A 20,488-nucleotide genomic window follows, 5' to 3' on the forward strand; every position below is an offset into this window, starting at 1 on the left:
CTGGGACTCAGTTAGAACAACGTGTTGTTTAGCAAATTGTTTAAAATAAAAAGGGGGAGGGAGAACAACCAATGAGTACAAATTTTACGTGCTTGTAAATCTCGTAGGGTCACTATTTTTCCTCTGTGATGAGATGAATTTGTAAATGCATGACAGTAAAATGCCTCAGATGATGAAAAAGTGTAGTGTATAGCATTTGCCAAATACATTTTTTTACAAATGTTCAAGTGTTTCGTCAAAAGCCTGTTTTGACTTCTTTTTTATTTTAGACTTTTAAGTGCTGCAATTGACTGCACAGCTGCGTCAAAGTCTGGGCAGGGGATGAACTAAAACTATTTGCAGACTATAAATCTTAAAAGTCTTACAAAGTCTTTAAAGTTCGTTCTCGAATTTGACTTGGTATCATAAAACCGTTTTTTTCTAATTCAGGAAGGGTCACTAAAAAATATTCGTAGAGATAAAAATAAAAAAACAGCTATCGTTAAACACTGATTGATGTTTGAGGGAAATGTGTAAAATAACCATTGAAACTTTACTACTTAATTGTCAGTGCTTATCAATTTCGCATGCGATGTTTCAAAGTGGTCAATATTCTCTATCAGAATATACTTGTGTTTTTAAGATTTGTAGTTATTTAAGTGTCTGCTTCTGCTGCTGCTACTCTGTAGTATAAATTTTTTTAAATATATTCATATTTGAAAAGTGTAAACAACACTGCTGCTTACCTAAGTAACATTGTATTTAAAAAAGAAATTCAATATTGGTCTACTTAAGCAATAATGGAATGAAAACTTCGATTATTATCAGGAGAGTTGATGCATGTATTCATGTATGTGTGTGTATATATATATATATATATATATATATATATATATATATATATATATATATATATATATATATATATATATATATATGTGTGTATATGTGTGTGTGTGTGTGTGCGTGTGCTTTTTCCCATTTATCTATCACGATAGCAATGCTAACACTGGATGTACGTCACTGGAATGAAATGGAATGTTTTCGTATCAGCAATATACCACCATCATGTCTGGAGTGTTAAGGATAGGCACTTCTATTTATACAATTGAAAATATACCATCTCTGTCTCGGCAATGGAAGAAGTTCGAGCGTGTTTTACGGTAACAGGACAAGATGGGACGTCCAGCTTGTTCTAGATATGACACAGCGCATGGAAGTATGGGATTCAGTGGTGCTTTCATGGTATGAATGGTACTCCATCCTAAGGACTTTTCATGTTCATGTTGTACTTGCATATTCATTCATTCTTCTACAGTTCACGGTTACATAGAAGCACCTTATCCCCACGTTTAAATTAACCTAGATTCGTAGTTCACAGCCATACTCCTCATAAAAGATAATAAATACGAAAAAAAGTGGGGGTTTGGAGAGGTTAAATGTGTTTGTCAGTGGACAAATTAAAATTCAAATCTGTTAAGTACATTTGCTCCTAAGATATACAGGTGCATTACAGAATCATCCCTTGTCCTCTCTCTCGCTCTCTCTCTCTCTCTCTCTCTCTCTCTCTCTCTCTCTCTCTCTCTCTCTCTCTCTCTTCCCGTGTGCAATTGCTAAAACGGCTCTCCTCCTGTCTCGATGCAACTGAAGTCCTCGGTTGTAGCCGCAACAACATACTGTTATGTACATATCAATACTATTTTTTATTATTATTATTTATAAAAACAACTTTGACGATACCTTCCACGGTCGATGAACGAAGTACTCAACACATTATGCTGTTATCAGTTCCTGTTAATGAATTGTTACGTCACTACACTTTCTTTTTTTATATTTTAAGTCTCTGTACAGATATAATACAAAACACCAACACGAGAGTCCATTTTGTTTTTTTCTCTCCAAAAAACAAACATGTATTGTTTTACACATTTAAAAAAAATCTTAACACTGAACTATATAGTCTCTTTCTCTCTTTCTATATCTCTCTGTGTGAGTGTCTATTCAGATAATTATTATCACCTTTTGAAGTCTTTTCGAGTTTAATATTTTTCTCTTGACATCAATAATCACTCTCCCCCCATTCATTGGCAACCGTTCCATCCAGGTCGTCGTCGTCATCATCCAGATCATCATCATCAACGCCGACCAGTACTCGATCAATTACTATGAGGGGAAAAAGAAAGTGAAATTTCATTAGGAGATTGGTATCAGACCTATTACACAAGAGCAAGTTCTAAATTACCCATTATAATGATAAAATTCAGTCTATTTCCCCATAAAGCTACCATTATCTTCAAAAAGCAAATGAAATATACATACATCACAGGGATTTGGTTTGTATATTGAACAGGAAGAGTGTAGTAATGTTACAACAAACAGTGATGATGCAAGTTTTGAAGAGTAAATATCTCAGTCTACAGTGATACAGCACAATGAATAAAAAAATAGAAAGAAATAAAAAGAAACATTATGTACAAGACAGGAAAACCTAATACTAAGTACAGTTGTTATGTGCAAATCAAGCAATGGAAGCAAGAGTCATCAAGAGCATTAGGTGTTCATATACTACGAGGGTCGTTCAAAAGATTCTCGGCTTCATCCACAAAGCAGCTTCACAGGAGACAGGTAGAGTTCTTTCATTGTTTTTCTGCATAAATCTTCCCTTAACTTCATTCAGTGCACTTGGGTCCACTAATGTTTAAACACTGATATCCCACAACATATTGGAGATGGAGAATGTTTAAACGTCCAGATATTTAAGAGTAATTATGTCCAGCACAGGTTGAGTTGGCATCCTGGGTCTCTAAATATCCCTTCAGATAGAAATAGACCAAAAGTTGGAGAACAACTTCATTTAAGAAATCCACATACATTTCCAAGAGCGTCATGCTCCCTCTTCAGTGTGGGATACTAAAACTCAACTGCAGTTTATTATAAGTGAGGTTAACATAGAGAAAGAAATAACTTCTTTGCTAACTTCACTGATAATGAAGTGTAGTTGGGTTTTAGTGCCTCCACTGTATGTGGATTTCTTAACTATATTTGATTTTCAATTTGTGGTTTTTTATCGAGTTTCAAAGTTCAGTACTGATCTGTCATCATTATTCCAACACAAAATGGATGAGTTTATTATTGATCCCAAACTGGTGACAACAGGATTGGGATTTCAGTTCAGGCCATACAACATTTCTCCTCTCTGGACACTGCTACCTGTACTGTGTGGAAAGGGACAATGTCCTGCAGCATTCCTCTTTATCTTATTTTGACTTGAAATCTCCCTTGAGCTTCCAAAGTTCTGAGGTGTAATAACCACCCGGTAATGATTTGGCCATTTCCCAAAAAGTCTGTCATGTTGAAATCCTGAAAATACCCCCAAAACAAGAAAACATTATTGTCAACGGGCACCATTAGCTCCAATTTTAGTGAATTGGCAAACCACTGAGTCTCCACTGTTTTGTGGTTTTGTTCAACAAGATATTATCCAACTATGTCTCTCCTGCGGACCTGAAACTTAGAACGTGGGTATCTTGTTCCACTCATCATCAACTTGAGGTCAGTGTTATACACGACAACAGCTTCTGAAAATGTTAGAAGCGTTGGTCCCTGAGTGATTCCAGCAAGAGTGACATGAGAACATCTACTGGTTCCTTACAGAACACTCCAAAGGTATTCTCTGAGGCCAGTATACCAATCATTGTCCTTGCATCATCTACTACTATTTCCAGTATACTTCTGGAGGCTCTCCACCCTCTTCAACAAGGTGCCAAGATGAGCCTTCACAATCATTAAGTGCTACAGGCTGAGAAGGTGGCATTCTGCACCTGGTGCTGTAAAAGGGTAGCACATCTTTCTCCTATCACTTTTCCCTTGCTGCTGAATTCTGCAAAAGAAACCTGTCAGCAATCTCTAGTAACAGTTCTAGAAAATAGTTCTTCCAAGTCTTTTACCATCAGGGAATGGATCATAAGATCTGAAAACAGATTCATCAACATGAGATTTTACAGAGAAAGTTCATTCATCATTCCTTCCTAAATTGCACCTTACCCTGGACCCTAAGAGCCTCACAGTCAAACTCTCCTCCCCTTCCCCATTATGGTTCATAAAAAGGTTTCTCTTTGTAACTTGTTCGTGCAGCTGCAAACTTCCCCACCCCATTTCACAAGAGTTAATAAGAACTTTCTCTGTGCTGCTTATAGATTTTGGATTTCTGTGTCAGTCCCTCCTTTTTGAGCTTAATAAGAGTTAACAAACAGAAGATATACTTCTCTCCTTACGAGTTACATGCTCGCCCCAAAGTCTATTCCTAAACTGCCTGACATCAGTAGCCAACAAATTTCTATTCTTCAGCCCAAAGCCTACTTACTGACAAACAGAAGTCTATTGCTTGGAGAGCTGGGATGCCAGTTCGCGCTCTTCTCCTCCTTACAGGCAGTTACTCATCACTAACTGACCTTTATACGTGGCTTTCTGAGTCTGAGCTACTGTCATATCCTCTTTATAATTTAAACATCCCAGGTAAGAGTTTAATTTTGGCTACAACTAAACTGTGGAATATTTTGCCTAGGGCAGTTGTTGAGTGTTCTGATCTCCAGATGTTTAAGTGAGGAGCAAATTTACTCCAGCTCTCTGCTGACATCTCCTGAATGCAGGTGTATCTGCTTTATTTTGTATTCCCTTACATTGATTCATTTATCACCTTTTCCTTTATATTTCTTCTCTTTGTAGGGTGGTTTCCTTTAGGAGCCCTCTGTCCACAAAGTTTTTCAGCTGAAGATTTAAAGAGATGAAAGAAACATGGCAATAGGGTCAGTTCCAGTGCGTTATTTTATCTGGCACCATTCCCACCAGAGAGGTGCTCTAATCACGTTTTTGTTCAAGTACAGGCAGTCCCCGGGTTACGTCAGGTTTGGGTTATGTCGTTCCGAACTTACGGGGCTTGGCTCAAGGTGCCATTAACCCCAATTTTTTGGGGCCATAATTGATATACGGCGCCGTTACCCTCTTTACGGCACTGCTACCCGGACTTACGGCACTGTAAGTGCTATTTATTCCCACTATAATTATGATGCTTTGGGTTATGGCGATTTTCGGCTTATGGAGCACGGCCAGGGACAGAACCCTTGACGTAAAGTGGGGACTGCCTGTGGTTACAGTATTTCTCTTTAGTAAAACAATTGTTTGTATCCAGTATGAATACAGTAAGAAGCCCATGAAAAGAATTAAGCACATATACACCTGTAAAAATTACAGTTATGATACTAAATATGTTTGGATGGTTGTCAGATGAATAACAGCACTTACAATGACTATGAGCTAAACATTCAAAAGTCAAAATTCAGTAACATTCCATGTTGCTCACAGTGAAGATTAATCCTAGCAAAAAGGAATTTTAAATGCACATCATATCAACTTTCATTTTACGAAGAGTGAAGGACTGAGAGAGGGAATCAAAATGTATTCAAAAGATTACAGTTTACAAATATTGATTTGAACTGAAGCTGAGCATGGATGAAGTCTTTTGCCAGGACAGACAAAAGTAACGACCCAGTGCTCCTGAACTAATAAGTGGCCTAAGTAACATGCAACCATTTGCTACACCATCAAAGTTCTTGAAGTAAATTTTCAATTCTCCAGTTGCGTCTTCCATGAAGAAATGAATCTGGGTTTGGTAAAGCTGGAATCATAATTTCCAATTGCTGAAAATGCCTGATCAATAAAATATGACACTGAAGAAACAGATTTGAGATGTGAGAGGAATTTCGTCTCCTTGATAAAAAAATAAGTGAAGCGTAATGCATCAGGATTAATCTGCAATCAGTTCCATTCCATCACTGTATTTGATTTTTAATAATTTGCATTCGTTACTGGGAAGTTAGCTTGTTACTGCTTATACATCAGTGAATTTAAATTAAATGAAATTAAGGGGTTAACCTCTCTGAATAAGTTATGCCTAATGTAAAATCTGAATTAATTAATTATCCAAATTTTTATAAAACGTGAAAACAACCCACACTTTTTGTGCAGGTGTTAAATGCTACTATAGAAAACTAAAATATTCAGCAGCAGCAACATTCTGCCTTCTGGTGTAACATTTACCAAAAACTTTGAGAAACCCTTTTTGATACCTTTACCTTCCAGTTGCCATCACTTTCTTGTTTTGACTGTACTTTTCTAATCATATTTTTTTCCTCATTATCAGTTCAGCTCACAAGTCTATCTTGTGTTAAGCATTCCTTACATAACAGTGCGGTCCCTTTTTTTTTAATGTTATATTTTGAAATGGTTTGGACATGTGGGAAGAATGGGAGGAAATGGGCTGGAGGATGAGACAACGACCAAAATTAGCTGTGTTTTAGCTCCTCCACTCATGTCATCAGCTTCTCCTCTGGCTTCTTGAACATTCTCTTAAGGTACTTCGAACCTTGGCGTTGGCAGAATGATGGTACTTCTTCCATTGGTGAGTCATTCTCACCATTTCATCTGATAACCTTATGCCTTCATTCGTTTCTTTCTTCTGATTATCCAGTTTATGGGGCAATAATTCGGGCCAGCCCCGTGAGAGCTGATATTCAGCTCATTGGTCTGGTAAAATTATTTTATTAATAATTATAACAACATACTGATTTAAATGCATTGTCTTCGTTCCTGAGACAACTTCAGTCTTCACTATCTACTCATTTATGTCCCATTGCACAGGAAGTAACGACCCCTTTTAATTATACAAGAATTAACATTTCTCTAATGAAACAATCCTCTTTTTCATACTCCTTTACACCACACTTCTAGAACACTGTAAATGGTTAGGTTTCTTTAAGTTAACATCATCACTTCTTTCCTAGTTTTTCCTGTTGTGGTTTAGTCATTATCATATTCACTAAGCTTCCTTTCTTTGGAGATTTTGGTTTAATTCTCCTACCAGGGATAACATTCAATAACGAAATGTCAACTAAATGCAAAGCGGTCATGAGGGCAGCCCAAAATCAAGCACTAAGGTAATTCATTGTCAAATAATGCAAACGTAACGTGTGAACTTACAGTCGTGTATAACAATTTCGAAGCTAACATGACAAACTTTTTTTTTTCTTCACTAATCTCTATATAACATGCAGTGATGTACACTTAAACTCATCCTATTTTCAAAAGTCATGACACAGCCTTTATTGAACACTGCAAAGTCTTCATTCTACCAGATTTGTAAATCAAGTACTTGAGCAAAACTGAAATGCTGGAAACCACCCAGAACTGTTTCTTTACCAAATAAAGCGTGTAAGCGGATACCAAATATACTTCAAAGGCTGAGAAATAAGCGCTTTCATTCTAATATAACATCGATGTGCACAGCTTAAATACACTAAGTCTATTGAGGGGGGGAGGGGAAAGATCCATATTTTCTAACTCAAAAAATACACAAGGCTTCCTTGCAATTTCTCTGTAATTAATGATAATGTTGAAGTTACCTATCCAGATCATTATATTACTCTTACATTACGGGTTGACAACGCTTATATTCACTAACAACCATACAGAGCAATGAACATCTATATCTCCGTTTAACCGTTCAGCTCTCTAAGACGCGGACGATTTGAAAGTCTGGAATCTACTTCCTAACAAAGGACTTTCAAGACTTAAGTCTAAGGAAAACAAACGGGTTCGGACACTTGAACAAAAAAAGAGAGTATGTTGTGGAAGTAGGTGGCAGTTGGAAAATATGGCCTTGTTTTACATATCCAGAACAAAGATGAAATTTCAGGTGAACTATTTAAAAAAAGAATGGATAGTCACAGTAGTATCCCTTTTGACATGGCTATTGAGATCCAAAAATTGCAGATGTGCATTAAATACTAACATTAAGAAGTAGCAAATATTTTTGCAGCAGCCCTCCTTTCTCGTGCCAAATTGAGATTGCAGCAGACCTCAAGACTTTGTATAATAAGTTAAAAATTGTCTGGAATAATTTCTCTAAAATACAGTGCAAGTTTAAACTAGGCTTATCAGAAGTTTACCAACATACATGACACAATATTTCTGATGAATCTAATAAAAAGTGACTTCTAGGAAATGCACACCTGAATTTAAGTTTTGAAATCTAGTGGTACCATCATCCTCATTTCTGAAATACTGATTATCTATACCCATAACCTTTATGTAGGAGCATAACCATTCAATTTCCTTCACCTAAAATGCATCTTGGGTTATTTAAAAAAAAAAAAGCTGGACCAGTAGCAGATATATATATATAAGCTATATGAAGCCTTCCTCACCCATTAATATCAGGAGCTGGGACATTATCATTCAGGGCTGAAGGGCAAAAAGCACAAAGGTAGAAAGAGGCGAATTATTTGAGGTTAATCAAGTTTTCTATATGGTTTCTATGCCTGTGAAAATCTCTGGTCTCCAGTCTTCCTCTAGGTGGAAATCAGGAACAGCTAAATCAAAATGCATTCGCTGTCACTCGTCACCACACAAGTTCACTTTAGTCAGTTGAAGTGAATGAACAGAGCAATGAAAAGAGCAATAATTGTAGTTTTGGTAGCCATTCAAAACTTCACTCGTTCTCAGAAAGTGACGACAGCAACAGACCTTTGCAAATCAAACGTCATCCACTCTTAAGCTTTTCCTTAAGTGAAAAAGATATTACTTTCATCCATGAAGTAAAATGATGGGTAATGTGTCCAGTAGTTTTCTAAATTAGCTATAAAAACTATATCTATCCCTCAGTAGTATTATCCTGCTATTACATAACATTTATAACTTGCCTTGTAAGTCTATATGTATATATATCTTTCTGGATATCATTAATAAGTTTAGAATGCTGTATCTAAAACATTTCATTTGGTTTTCATAGCCCTATACTCCTTAATTACTACTGTTAATATTTTTAAATCTGATTTCAAAACAGAGATTCAACTAAAGTTACTGTGCTTACACTGCTCACACGTTCAAAAGTGAGTGTTCATAGATTAGCCAGAATTCTAATTACTTCAAAATGTTGCAACACCCTTTTTTTCACTATGGTTCACTTTTGAACAAATACACGCATTGTTACAGCTCTGAAACTTACAGTTACGTCAGTACACTGACAGAGATTCAACAATTTTTTAAAAACATTGGTTAAAACAGCACCAGAACTCATTGTCAGTCCTGTAACATTCCAGAAAGGCATAATACTATAAAAAAAGAACTGAAGCAAACTTCTTTAAAACTGCCCACCTTCTAATGCATGCTCTATCTTTTTCAGATTTCGTAGTATACCAGCTAGTTCTCTGGAAGTGGATCTGCTTTGGCTTGTCGAGAGGGTTGGGTCACTTTCACTCAGATGTGCCAGGACCTCTTCTAAGAGGGCTGCTCTGTCACCCTCCTCGTCATACTGTGACCTGAAATTAACAAGTTAACGAACTTGATACTTAATTCAAGCCTTACAAAAGAGGTTAAAAGGAAAAAAGAAGACAGTTAATAAGACAAGATTAAAATAAACAGGTGTATTTTAGCTTTCATTTCACAGACACAACAAACTGCTGCTGTTTCAAGAGAGGCTGTTATTCTGGTAATCAGAGGCATAATTTTTGTACAGCGTACTCACGAAAGTTAAGACATAAATATAGTAAATATAATACTTAAAGCCTTGCAAAAGATGTTAAAATGTAAAAAGACAGTTAAATTAAAATGAAAAAAATATATACTTTCATTTCACAGACACAAACTGCTGCTGTCTCAAGACAGACTATTATCTTGGTAATCACAAGCATCATACACAGAACAAAATTCTGTACAGAAAGTACTCAAGGATATGAAAATGAATCAGAGACAAGGTCTATTATCTAACCCTTGTTCATTTACTCTGGTATGGAATGACAGTTCCAATGTTAAAAGATTTAGATAAAGATTTAAGCATAATCTATAAAAATGGCATTATAATACCAGGTAATTACAAATTTCCATTTAAGTGCTATATGAGGACAAAGTGAAATCATTATAGACACAAATTGGTAAAGAGAATCGTTTGAAATCAACATTATACTATTCATACACACTTGATAATAGTCATGCATACTTGACACTAGTCATACATACTTGACATTAGTCATACATACTTGGTACTAGTTATACATACTTGATACCAGTCATACATGTTTGATATCAGTCATACATGCTTGATACTGGTCATGCATACTTGATATTAGTCATACATCATTTCTATCATAATACATACTTGACATTAGTCATACATACTGGATACCAGTCACACACACTTGATACCAGTCATACTAGTTATACATACTTGATACTGGTCATACATATTTGATACTAGTCATACATACTGGACACCAGTCACACACACACACTTGAGACCAATCATACTAGTCATACATACTTGAGCTTCTGTAGGAGAGTTTCAGATGTCGTCCTCACTTTGACCGACAGAGAGTGAATGGTGGATATGACAAGATTATCTAACGCCTCCATCTTGGCTTTTGACCTTCCGGAAACCGCCCCTCGGGTGCTGCCCAAGGGCGAGCGTTTGCCCTCGCTCCCGGATTCGTCGAGTGAAGGCTGGAAATACGAAAAGTTCTCGTAAGATTAGAATGCAACGAGGGCTCTTTTGGAATTGGAATGTAAAATATAAGCGCTGGGGCCACGAGGTCATTCAGCGCTGAAAATAATGCTGAAATGATTGTAAGGTGACGGTGGAAAGTTAGATGGAAGAAAGAGTGTGTGTGTGTGTGTGTGTATATATATATATATATATATATATATATATATATATATATATATATATATATATATATATATATATATATATATATATATATATATATATATATATATATATATATATATATATATATATATATTATATATATATATATTATATATATATATACTATATATATATATATATATATATATATATATATATATATATATATATATATATATATATATATATATATATATATATATATATATATATATATATATATATATATATATATATATATATATATATATATATATATATATATATATATATATATATATATATATATATATATATATATATATATATATATATATATATATATATATATATATAATTTTTACAAAAAATCTGGCCAATGTTGATATTGTGGCTAAAATCTGGTCAATGTTCATATTGTGGCTAAAATCTGGTCAATGTTCATAATGTGGCTAAAATCTGGTCAATGTTCATATTGTGGCTAAAATCTGGTCAATGTTCATAATGTGGCTAAAATCTGGGCACCGTTCATATTATGGTTAAAATCTGGTCAATATTCATATTGTGGCTAAAATCTGGTCAATGTTCATATTGTGGCTAAAATCTGGTCAATATTCATATTGTAGCTAAAATCTGGTCAATGTTGATATTGTGGCTACAGCCTGGTCAACGTTCATATTGTGGCTAAAATCTGGTCAATATTCATATTGTGGCTAAAATCTGGTCAGTGTTCATATCATAGCTAAAATCTGGTCAATGTTCATGTTGTGGATAAAATCTGGTCAATGTTCATATTGTGGCTAAAATCTGGTCAATGTTGGTATTTTCAAAACCACAGAATAAAAAATTCAGCAAAGCTAAAGCGAACTAGGAACAATCAGGTTGCTTAGTAAGACCAGTACCTTTCTAGACGGTGACGCTGGGCCTTCGCCCTCGTCAGAGTGAGTGTACGACGACCTGCGAGCCCTGACGGAGGCTATTGTCGCCTGTCGGGCTGGAGAGGTGATGTGGGGGGAGGCGAGTTGGTGGGGGGAGGTTGGGGACCTCCTCAAGGGTGAGCAGTGAGGTACCAGTTGTGGCTGTAGGAAAAAAAATAGGAGAAAAATTTAGTAGCAGTAAAGTAATACCTTGTTATCTCAGAATCAGGGACAATTCTGCAGAAAAATTAACTTGGACCTGAACTTAACGGACATCAACTTAATGGACCTGGACTTAATGGACCTGGACTTAACGGACCTGAACTTAAAGGACCTGAACTTAATGGACCTGAACTTAATGGACCTGAACTTAATGAACATCAACTTAATGAACATTAACTTAAGAGACCTCAACTTAATGGACCTAAACTCTCTCTCTCTCTTTTACTCATTTTCTTCTCTGGTCAAAACTACTGCATTTACCCACTTCATATCAAACTGATAAAATATAATATAGAGGAACATTCATGACTACTGTGCTCTGAGTATTCAAACTTTGCAACCTCTCACCTCTTCCTCTAATGAGTATGGTCCATCGTCCTCACTCATGGTAAGATGGCTGTTCTTTCGTGGCCATCGGCCGGACATTCCCATTCCCTCGGTCCCGTGGAAGGAGGCGGATCGTAGAAGTGAGCCAGGTGGACTGAAAATGAAAAATTGAATAATAATAATAATAATAATAATAATAATAATAATAATAATAATAATAATAATAATAATAATAATATTGCTTTTCCCCCTCATCCAGATTATGCACATCAAATTTGATTTTAATAGATACAGATCCTTACCCCAACGGGGCCTGTCACTGGTATAAAAAGGACTAAAAATCTTTCAAGACAACAGCAATTGTGAGGAACTGTGAATGTGTGAGAGAAATCTTCTGACATGTGAGAAATAGAATATTTTACTTTAACATACAGTATTTGAAAAGCCAGAGGATACAAGTTAGGTTTCCTTACTTGCTATCACTGAAATCAGTATGATTCGTAAGAATAAAGCTTCAGTCAATATCCTTTCTGCCAACAACTGTGCACATAAGAAGAAAACTAATTATCTTATTCATGACTGATTTGATTTGATGTTAAGAAATTTAGGCTGTCAAGCCAAGCCATCCACCTCTGAAGACAGTAACAAGAGGGAGCTAGAGTGGCTGGACAGCAAGGTAAAGAGACCCAGAAAATCTGAGGTGAAGTACAAGGATCTAAAGGTGGAACTGGGAGAGAAAACCTCACAGCTGCACTCAGAGGCAATAGTCAGAGAAGTTGGACGGCGAGACTGGACAGAAGAAGCAGGGATGTAGGTCAAGTAAGAAGCTAAAAAAACCCTTCAGTGTCGCCTACAGTGCACCACGTGAGGTACCCTGACAGCGCTATCCCCCTTACTAAGAAATTGAATCTTATTAATGACAAAACACACGATAACTCTAGCCCAGTGGTTCTTAACCTTTTTTGGCCCATACGCCCTTTCACCATATGACCATATGTCAGAATGTCATCCACCCTCTCACTAGTTCGGACAGATGCATGCTGTGTTTTGTGTGGTCCTACAGCCAGTTCGAGCCTGCCAATCTGTGGTGACAATTGCCCCCCCTGAAACTCTGAAATTTCCCCCTAGGGCGGAATTCCTCCTTGGTTGAGAACCACTGTCCAGCCACAAACTTTTTGGGTTTTCAGACCTACCTGGGGGACCTCATCGCTGACGAATTGCGGCTGTTACCCTGGGAATTTTTCTCGTTCTTCTTTTCGACCAATTTTTTCCTGCCCTCGGCCGCTGCTTTCATCGGATCGTAGTTCTTGCGTCGCTTCCAGTTCTGGAAATCGACTTCTTTGGCGGAGAGGGTCGAGTTGGACCTCGGCGCTGCTCTTCTGATACCGTTTGATAATTCTTTTCTAACAGATGAGTGAGAGGGAGATTTTGAGACAGTCTGAAAAAAAGGACATTATTATTATTATTATTATTGAAAATACTCATAGTAGCACGAGTCTTAAAACGGAGAAACAAATCCTCAGTTATGTATATGTACATATATTTAAAGATAAATCTATACAGATAGCTTTCGGGAATCTGTTGTTCGATTCCCATTTTTCAATCTCTGAAAATGGGAATCAAACAGATTCCAGAAAGCTCTCTGTAGAGATTTATCTTTAAATATATGTACATATACATAACTGTGGATTTGTTTCTCCATTATTATTATTATTATTATTATTATTATTATTATTATTATTATTATTATTATTATTATTATTATTATTACAAGTTTCATTTGAACAAGTGGCAGGGAAAGTGTTGATATTCATGTTAAGCATGAATAATAAATGAAAAAGATTTTCTCATAGGGAGCAACCCTGAAACAAATCTTTTATATTTTTGTTTATTTATTTATTAAATCTATGAAATTCATCTTTCTTTCCATTTTTCTAACAAGTGATCTCTTGTATCTGTATTCCCTGGTATCTTCTGTAATTCCTTTCAAATGAGCTCCATAATATTCTCTGGAAGCTTGAATTTCCAGTCAATGGACCCTGTAGGTTTGTTCCATATGAGTAGGGGTTTATCTTCTGACTAATGATCGTAATGACGCTAATAATAATTCTTGCATTTTAATACTTTTTTATTTATTTATATATTTATTTATTTTTTCTTTTTTGATAAGTAGGATGTCTTTTTTTCTGTTTTTCACTTTACTTCCTCTTAATTCTTCCTAATGAACACCGTATCCTTTGGAAGCTTGAATTTCAAGTCAATGACCCCTTTGGTGGGCTTTTTTCACATGAATAGGGGTTTATCTTCTGACTGACAATAATAATGATACTAATAATAACTAAATAATAAAAAAACAGCTTCAATTGCACTTACATTTGTGGACCCAGACCGAGCTAAACGCAAACTAAATCGACCTCCATCGCCTCTGCTGAAATCATTGGCTCCACTCTTAGATACAGAGGTCTGGGACTGGCTGTCTCCTCTTGTACTTTGGTGACTTTTGCTAGAGGATAAAGGTTTTCTGGTTCCAGGTACGTTCCCGACACTTGGCGACTGAGCAAGCTTCTTCTTCTCTACAGGAAGGGACGATTTGGAAGGCGTGGTAGTAGTGGTTGTAGCGGTAGTGGTTTCATCACAGCCTAGACGAGCTCTTCTTAAGCTGGAAAAGAAACGGGAGAAGTTTGCCAGATGAGAATAGATTTTACCATAAAGTTGTCAATGTGTAAACAACACTGGCTTTTAAAATTATTGGCAGAAACTCCATCACTTTTGAATGTCCTGTTCCATTAGGTAAAACTTATAAAACTTGAAATCTTGAAACAGTATTCATGGCAAAATGTTTTAAAGGTTGATACACCATCTGAGAGACTAGAGTGTTTAGGCAAATAACGCACAACATAATCCAAACAATGATTAAATCGCTAGCATCAGACAGCCACCTCCAAGGGATACTGACACTCTGGGAGAATTCATAGTTACAGCAAAAACAAGGTAGAAGCAGAGGGTTGAAAACTAAACCAGACGGTAATTGTGGTGAAAAGAAATCAGCGCTATTCTCTAGTCACTTTAGATCATGCGTTAACTGAGAATCAGTGCTGCCCAAAACACTGAGGATGGATATATGAGCCTGATGACTTATGTCACTGTTTAGACTGCAGGGTGCATTATTGTGCTAGCCCATTTTGGCCCTCAGATGGAGTTGTCAAAAAACTTGCTAAGGATCTTACTTTCTATTCAAAACTTGTCAAGTCCAAAGAATAAGAATTAATGTCTTTGAGAAGTCTTTGAATATAAATGTTGAAACTCCTTTTGGATATGTGAGCTGTAATTCTTGCTCAATGTAAATCAAGGTATACTTCACTGTATCTCATTGCTTTACTGACATCCGGGAACAATTCTTCACAGCAGCAACTTTGTGGGAATGAAACTCAGCCGAAACAAATATTGAATTCTTGGCATTTGGGTGGGGGTGGGGTGGGGGGGGGTTGTGTCATTACAGATGTATCATCTACAGATCATGAACTAGGGAAGTAGGATATTAAAAAAAGACAAATTGAACACTAGGAAGTGTTAAGGAAAGCAAATATTACTTTTTGTTTCTCTAAAACTAATTATTTCTACATTTCACGATCAAGGAATTTCTAAATTCAAAGTTAATGCCAAAATTTTTAAAAAATAATTTCAGGCATTAGCTGGCAAAAGAGAGAGATTATGCAGCTGCAAAAGTTTTCTCCACAAATCATCTTCCAGCAAGAAGCTAAGGGTGCGTCCACACTTCAGGAAAAATCTTAAACAGATGTCAGAAACTTATCACGTACATGTCACAAACATGCTGAATGCAAGTCAACGACTTCATCCGGCATTGGTCAATGGTTCATCCTCCACTTACGGTCACTGACTTGTATTCAACCTGTTTATGATAATTATGTGATAAGTTGCCAACATGTTTATGACATGTGTTACAATAGTGTTGTGGCATCTTTACAGACATGTCATACCAACGGTCACATTTGTTTTTAACCTGTTTATGATATGTACGTGATAAGTTGCCAATGTATTATGACATGTGTTACAATAGTGTTCTGGCACATTGACAGATATATCATGCCAATGGTCACTTACTTGTTTTCAACCTGTTTATGATATGTATGTGACAAGTCGCCGACATGGGTGTGACATATGTTACTCCAGTGTGGAGGCACCTTAACAGATATTTTGTGCCAAAAATATGAGATTTGAAGACTTCATCTTTATATCTGATCCACAATATTATTAATTCTTGGAATAATAGTATAGGCACTCCCCAGGTTATGACAGGCTTGGCTTACGATGTTCCAAGCTTACGACGCTCTTCAAATATATTCATGAAAAATTATTTCCCGGGATACAATGCATGTTCCGGTTTATGACGCCAATCCGATGGAAGGAATATGGCTCGAAAAGGGCAGAATGGTAAAAATTTGGAGGTTTTCTAATGAAAAACTCAATAAAAATGCAGTTTACGTCATTTACAAGACACCCAAATCATTAAAAGCATGGTTCTCTTACGATTTTCGGCGATATTTAGGGTTACAACGATTTTCGGCTTACGTCGCAGCTTCGGAATAGAACCCCCGCCATAAACCGGGGACTGCCTACCGTACAATCACTATGAAAGGTATAGTGAGAGTTTTTCACTGTTTTTACACCATCTTTTCAAAGTACAACTCATGTAAAAGGATCAACGATCAATGATCTTTACTTAGATTACTGAATCTGATTAACTATGTGGGTATTTTTGGCAGCCAACTCTAACAACATTACATAGATTACAAAGTTTAGTAAAACAGCATAAAATGGTTTTACGATCTAAAAAAGCATTAGTGTTTTGGCATGAATATCAAAGTCAATTTCCAGGGCATGGGTTGTAGTTAATACTTAGCAGTAAGCTCAAATTACCAAGTAGTCATAACAACAATAACCTGATCAGTTAATTGATAGGCCAGGATCTAACTGCTTTCTTTAGAAAGTTGAATTATTAATCAGAAATCAAACACAAATTATGATTGAAAGGGAACAATAATTTAGCATTATTTATGTTAAGTGGCAATCATGCACATAGTGATTTAAATACTTAAAAATAATTTATTGTAAAAGCACAAAAAAAAAAAAAAAAGATGGGAGAGGGAGAACCTGTAGCTAATGGGGTACTTTAGGTAAATTATTTTTTTATACTGTTATTGCATTTAAAGCTTTGGAGACTACTCAAACCACTCACTATTGCATCAGTATTAAATAAAGCATTGGGATAGATGGTATCCTGCAAAAATAGCTTGTCATATGTGAAAAAATATGTATTCAAAATGATTGTGAAATACTGCACTGTATCTTCAAGGTATAGCGAGTATTTCTGTCAGATATCTATGCAGATATTTCATATAAATCAAGACAACAACAACAAAAAAATGACTAGACTAAGTCAATCGCATCTGTTTAAGTCATTCTGTTTCTTCCCAGATTTTGATGGATACAAAGTTTTTGAAATCTAATGTAAGTTTATGACTTTGGAGTTTCTCACTTAAATCTAAGAGTATTTACAGTATTCTAAAGTTTTCTAGATCATCGTTAACTGCTAAAGTAAGCGACAAACAAAATACTCTACCTAAATGCTCTATTAAACTTCAGAGGGGGATTGTTATCAGTGGTCTTGCGACTATCTTTAAGCGGCTCACTAGCTTCACTACTGCTATCTGATTGCAAACACTGCTCTCCACCTCCTACTTCTCTCGAGGCTGAATATATATCATACCCGCTGTCAGATACTATAGACCGTTCTCGCTTGAAGTGCCCCCCGAGTTTGTTCAGCCTGCTGTCCAGCCCGAAGGAATCAGCAGCCTTCCTGGGACTGGCCGAAACCGGAGGCGTCCTCGAGGAAGACGACGAGGTCCCGTCGATCCCGCTGAGCTTCAGCTTGGTCTTCTGCTGGGCTCCGAAGGTCTTCATGAGCCTGTCGTCGTCTTCGTTGATGGGGTACGACGTGCTGGTGTCCAGGTCCGAGTCGCCTCCGGAGTCGTGGGATTCGAACGAGGACCCCCTGATGCCCGTCTTCATCTCCATGCGAGCCTGTAGGGAGGTGACAAGTTGCTCAGTGTCCCGCAGGAGGGATTCTGTGTCCCGGCCGTAGGAATCACTTTGTGGTTGCCCCAGCGGGGGAGGAGTTGGGGAGTCATAGAGGTCCCTCAGCAACTGAGGGGAGGCGATGGAAGGTTAGAATTAGTACCATAAATGTTACAAAACGCTGAAATATGAACAGTTTTGCGACGGTAACACCAACAATAGTTCCAGAATATTACTTGAGGTCTTTACCCCAGTTCTGAGTCAAATTTTTTAGACTTATTCGTTCTGTATAATGAATAAAAGCACTGAATTCATTTAATTCATTTAACTTAGGCATATCTTAGAATTTCACTAGCTGATAAATTATATAACAACACTTATTCATAAATATTACTGGAGGTTTTAACCAGCAGTTTACAATGAACCTTTTAGACCTATTTATTCTTTATAATGAGTGAAAGCATTTAATTAATCCAAATTATTACATATTTTTTAACCTTCAGAATATCCAAGCAAATATTGCTGGGTTACTATGCTGTGTAATACAAAGGTAATATCCATTATATGTTCAAATATCTAATCCAGGAATACCCAAGATATTTCATAATCAAAACTCACGCTAGACTTACGTAAATCTCAGTTAATTTGCCAAACAAAAAAAGAATTCATGAATATATGTGAAATGAATAATTTTCATTCTTGAGTTACGTCAAAAATAATCTTCAGTGAAAGGTAAGAAAATAAATCTAAATAAATAAATAAAAACCATTGCCTTACAAAGACGTATGCCTCCACTTTTGCTGAAGGAAGAGACAGTCAGACTTATGTCAAAATTGTTTCCATAAATTAGATATTTAGGCCCGTGTCTACAATGTTCCCACAAGTTAGAAGAAGTTTAGAATTATGTCTCTGTTGTTCCCATAAGTAGGAAGGAGACATTCAGATCTAAATATAAGATGTCCCCATAAATAAGGAGACATTCAGACCTATGTCTAGGCTGTTCCCATAAATAAGGAGACGTTTAAACATGTGTACAAGATGTTCCCATAAATAAATAAGGAGACTTTAGACCTTTGTCTAATCTGTTCCCATAAATTGGGAGCGTTCAGACTATGTCTAGGCTGTTCCCATACATAAGGAGACTTCAGACCTACGTAAGTTTAAGCTGGTACAAAGATGGAAGTAAAGGGAAGAGTGATTTATGTGCTTTAAAGATAAAACCTTCTGGGACCTGCACAAGTCTAAAGCAGGCTGGAGAGTAGAATATCTGTCCTCCTTCAAAGAAAGTTGGTATGAGGTAAAAAATCTGAATGGAGCATAAGACTATGTAAAGCAATGATCACACATCACTATGACATAAAAAAAGTACATCAAAATAAATCCAATCATTGAAAAAATACTCATTTCCAGACCCTCTTACTAGGCCTAACTTAAAGTAATTCTTAATTAGAGAGAGAGAAAAAAACTGAAGCAGGAGACAATGTGAAGTTTGAAATCCAAGAGGAAGGAAGTTTGCAGGAAACAGGTGAACAGCAAATGAGAGAAAGGAACGCACAGCTTGGGGGGGCCATAGGGCTGCTGCTGTCAAATCTTAACAGCAGCCTACAGTGCTGTATCAACAGGGCACACTGTAGGCAGTTAATCTCTTATGGGGACGAAAAGAGAGAGCATATTATCAGTCATACATCGTATCACAGAAGTAACCTCACACTATGTATCATTAGATCTTGGAAAATCATGAACTGTATTTCAGCTGCATTATCTGAAGCAACAGGATGTTTCCTTAATTTGCGGCTGTATAATTTTTTTCACAGTTTGAAAATAAGAAGATTAGGTAAACAGCTAAGTATGAAATCCTTGGAGCTCAATTTATCTGTAAAACTAAGGCCAGAAATGGATCTACAAGAGGTATATCTGTGGTATCAATGAATATGTTTGGGAGAAGTGCACCAGAATTCCATAATTTTCAATATATTTGATACAAGTTATAAGCAGTTAGCACCAAAGATTCGCCTTCATGCAAACTTAACTCACTTGACTTTGACTTTAAACTGGTATCTTGCAATTTTTGAAAAAAATCTCTGATGAATTCTATTCATTATACAAACTGTTCTTGCAGTAACGTAACTAAAATCTGAACCACATCTAAACAGAAGAAGAAAATGCATAAAAAATGAATTGTTGCGGTTTTGAATAGTTTGCATGAAGA

At 36.3% G+C, this 20,488-nt stretch overlaps 1 protein-coding gene across 43 annotated transcripts in view; it reads right to left on the reverse strand.

Annotated features, from left to right (window-relative positions):
* Window positions 1–1,798: 1,798 nt before the first annotated feature.
* Window positions 1,799–20,488, reverse strand: part of LOC136842927 (nucleolar protein dao-5-like) — a 378,907-nt gene continuing 360,217 nt past the window's right edge. For 28 of the 43 annotated variants that reach the window (XM_067110917.1, XM_067110927.1, XM_067110918.1 and 25 more), the window contains 8 exons: window positions 17,825–18,408; window positions 14,557–14,842; window positions 13,377–13,621; window positions 12,205–12,337; window positions 11,620–11,796; window positions 10,352–10,530; window positions 9,190–9,353; window positions 1,799–2,142 (listed from right to left, as the gene is read on the reverse strand). In XM_067110917.1, coding sequence (XP_066967018.1) covers window positions 2,039–2,142; window positions 9,190–9,353; window positions 10,352–10,530; window positions 11,620–11,796; window positions 12,205–12,337; window positions 13,377–13,621; window positions 14,557–14,842; window positions 17,825–18,408 — 1,872 coding nt within the window. In that variant the 3' untranslated portion in view covers window positions 1,799–2,038. The remainder of the gene's footprint in view (window positions 2,143–9,189; window positions 9,354–10,351; window positions 10,531–11,619; window positions 11,797–12,204; window positions 12,338–13,376; window positions 13,622–14,556; window positions 14,843–17,824; window positions 18,409–20,488) is intronic. The other 15 variants (XM_067110923.1, XM_067110921.1, XM_067110922.1 and 12 more) reach the window with 2 other exon arrangements.

Source organism: Macrobrachium rosenbergii, chromosome 10, assembly GCF_040412425.1.
Source record: "Macrobrachium rosenbergii isolate ZJJX-2024 chromosome 10, ASM4041242v1, whole genome shotgun sequence".
Taxonomy (NCBI): domain Eukaryota; kingdom Metazoa; phylum Arthropoda; class Malacostraca; order Decapoda; family Palaemonidae; genus Macrobrachium; species Macrobrachium rosenbergii.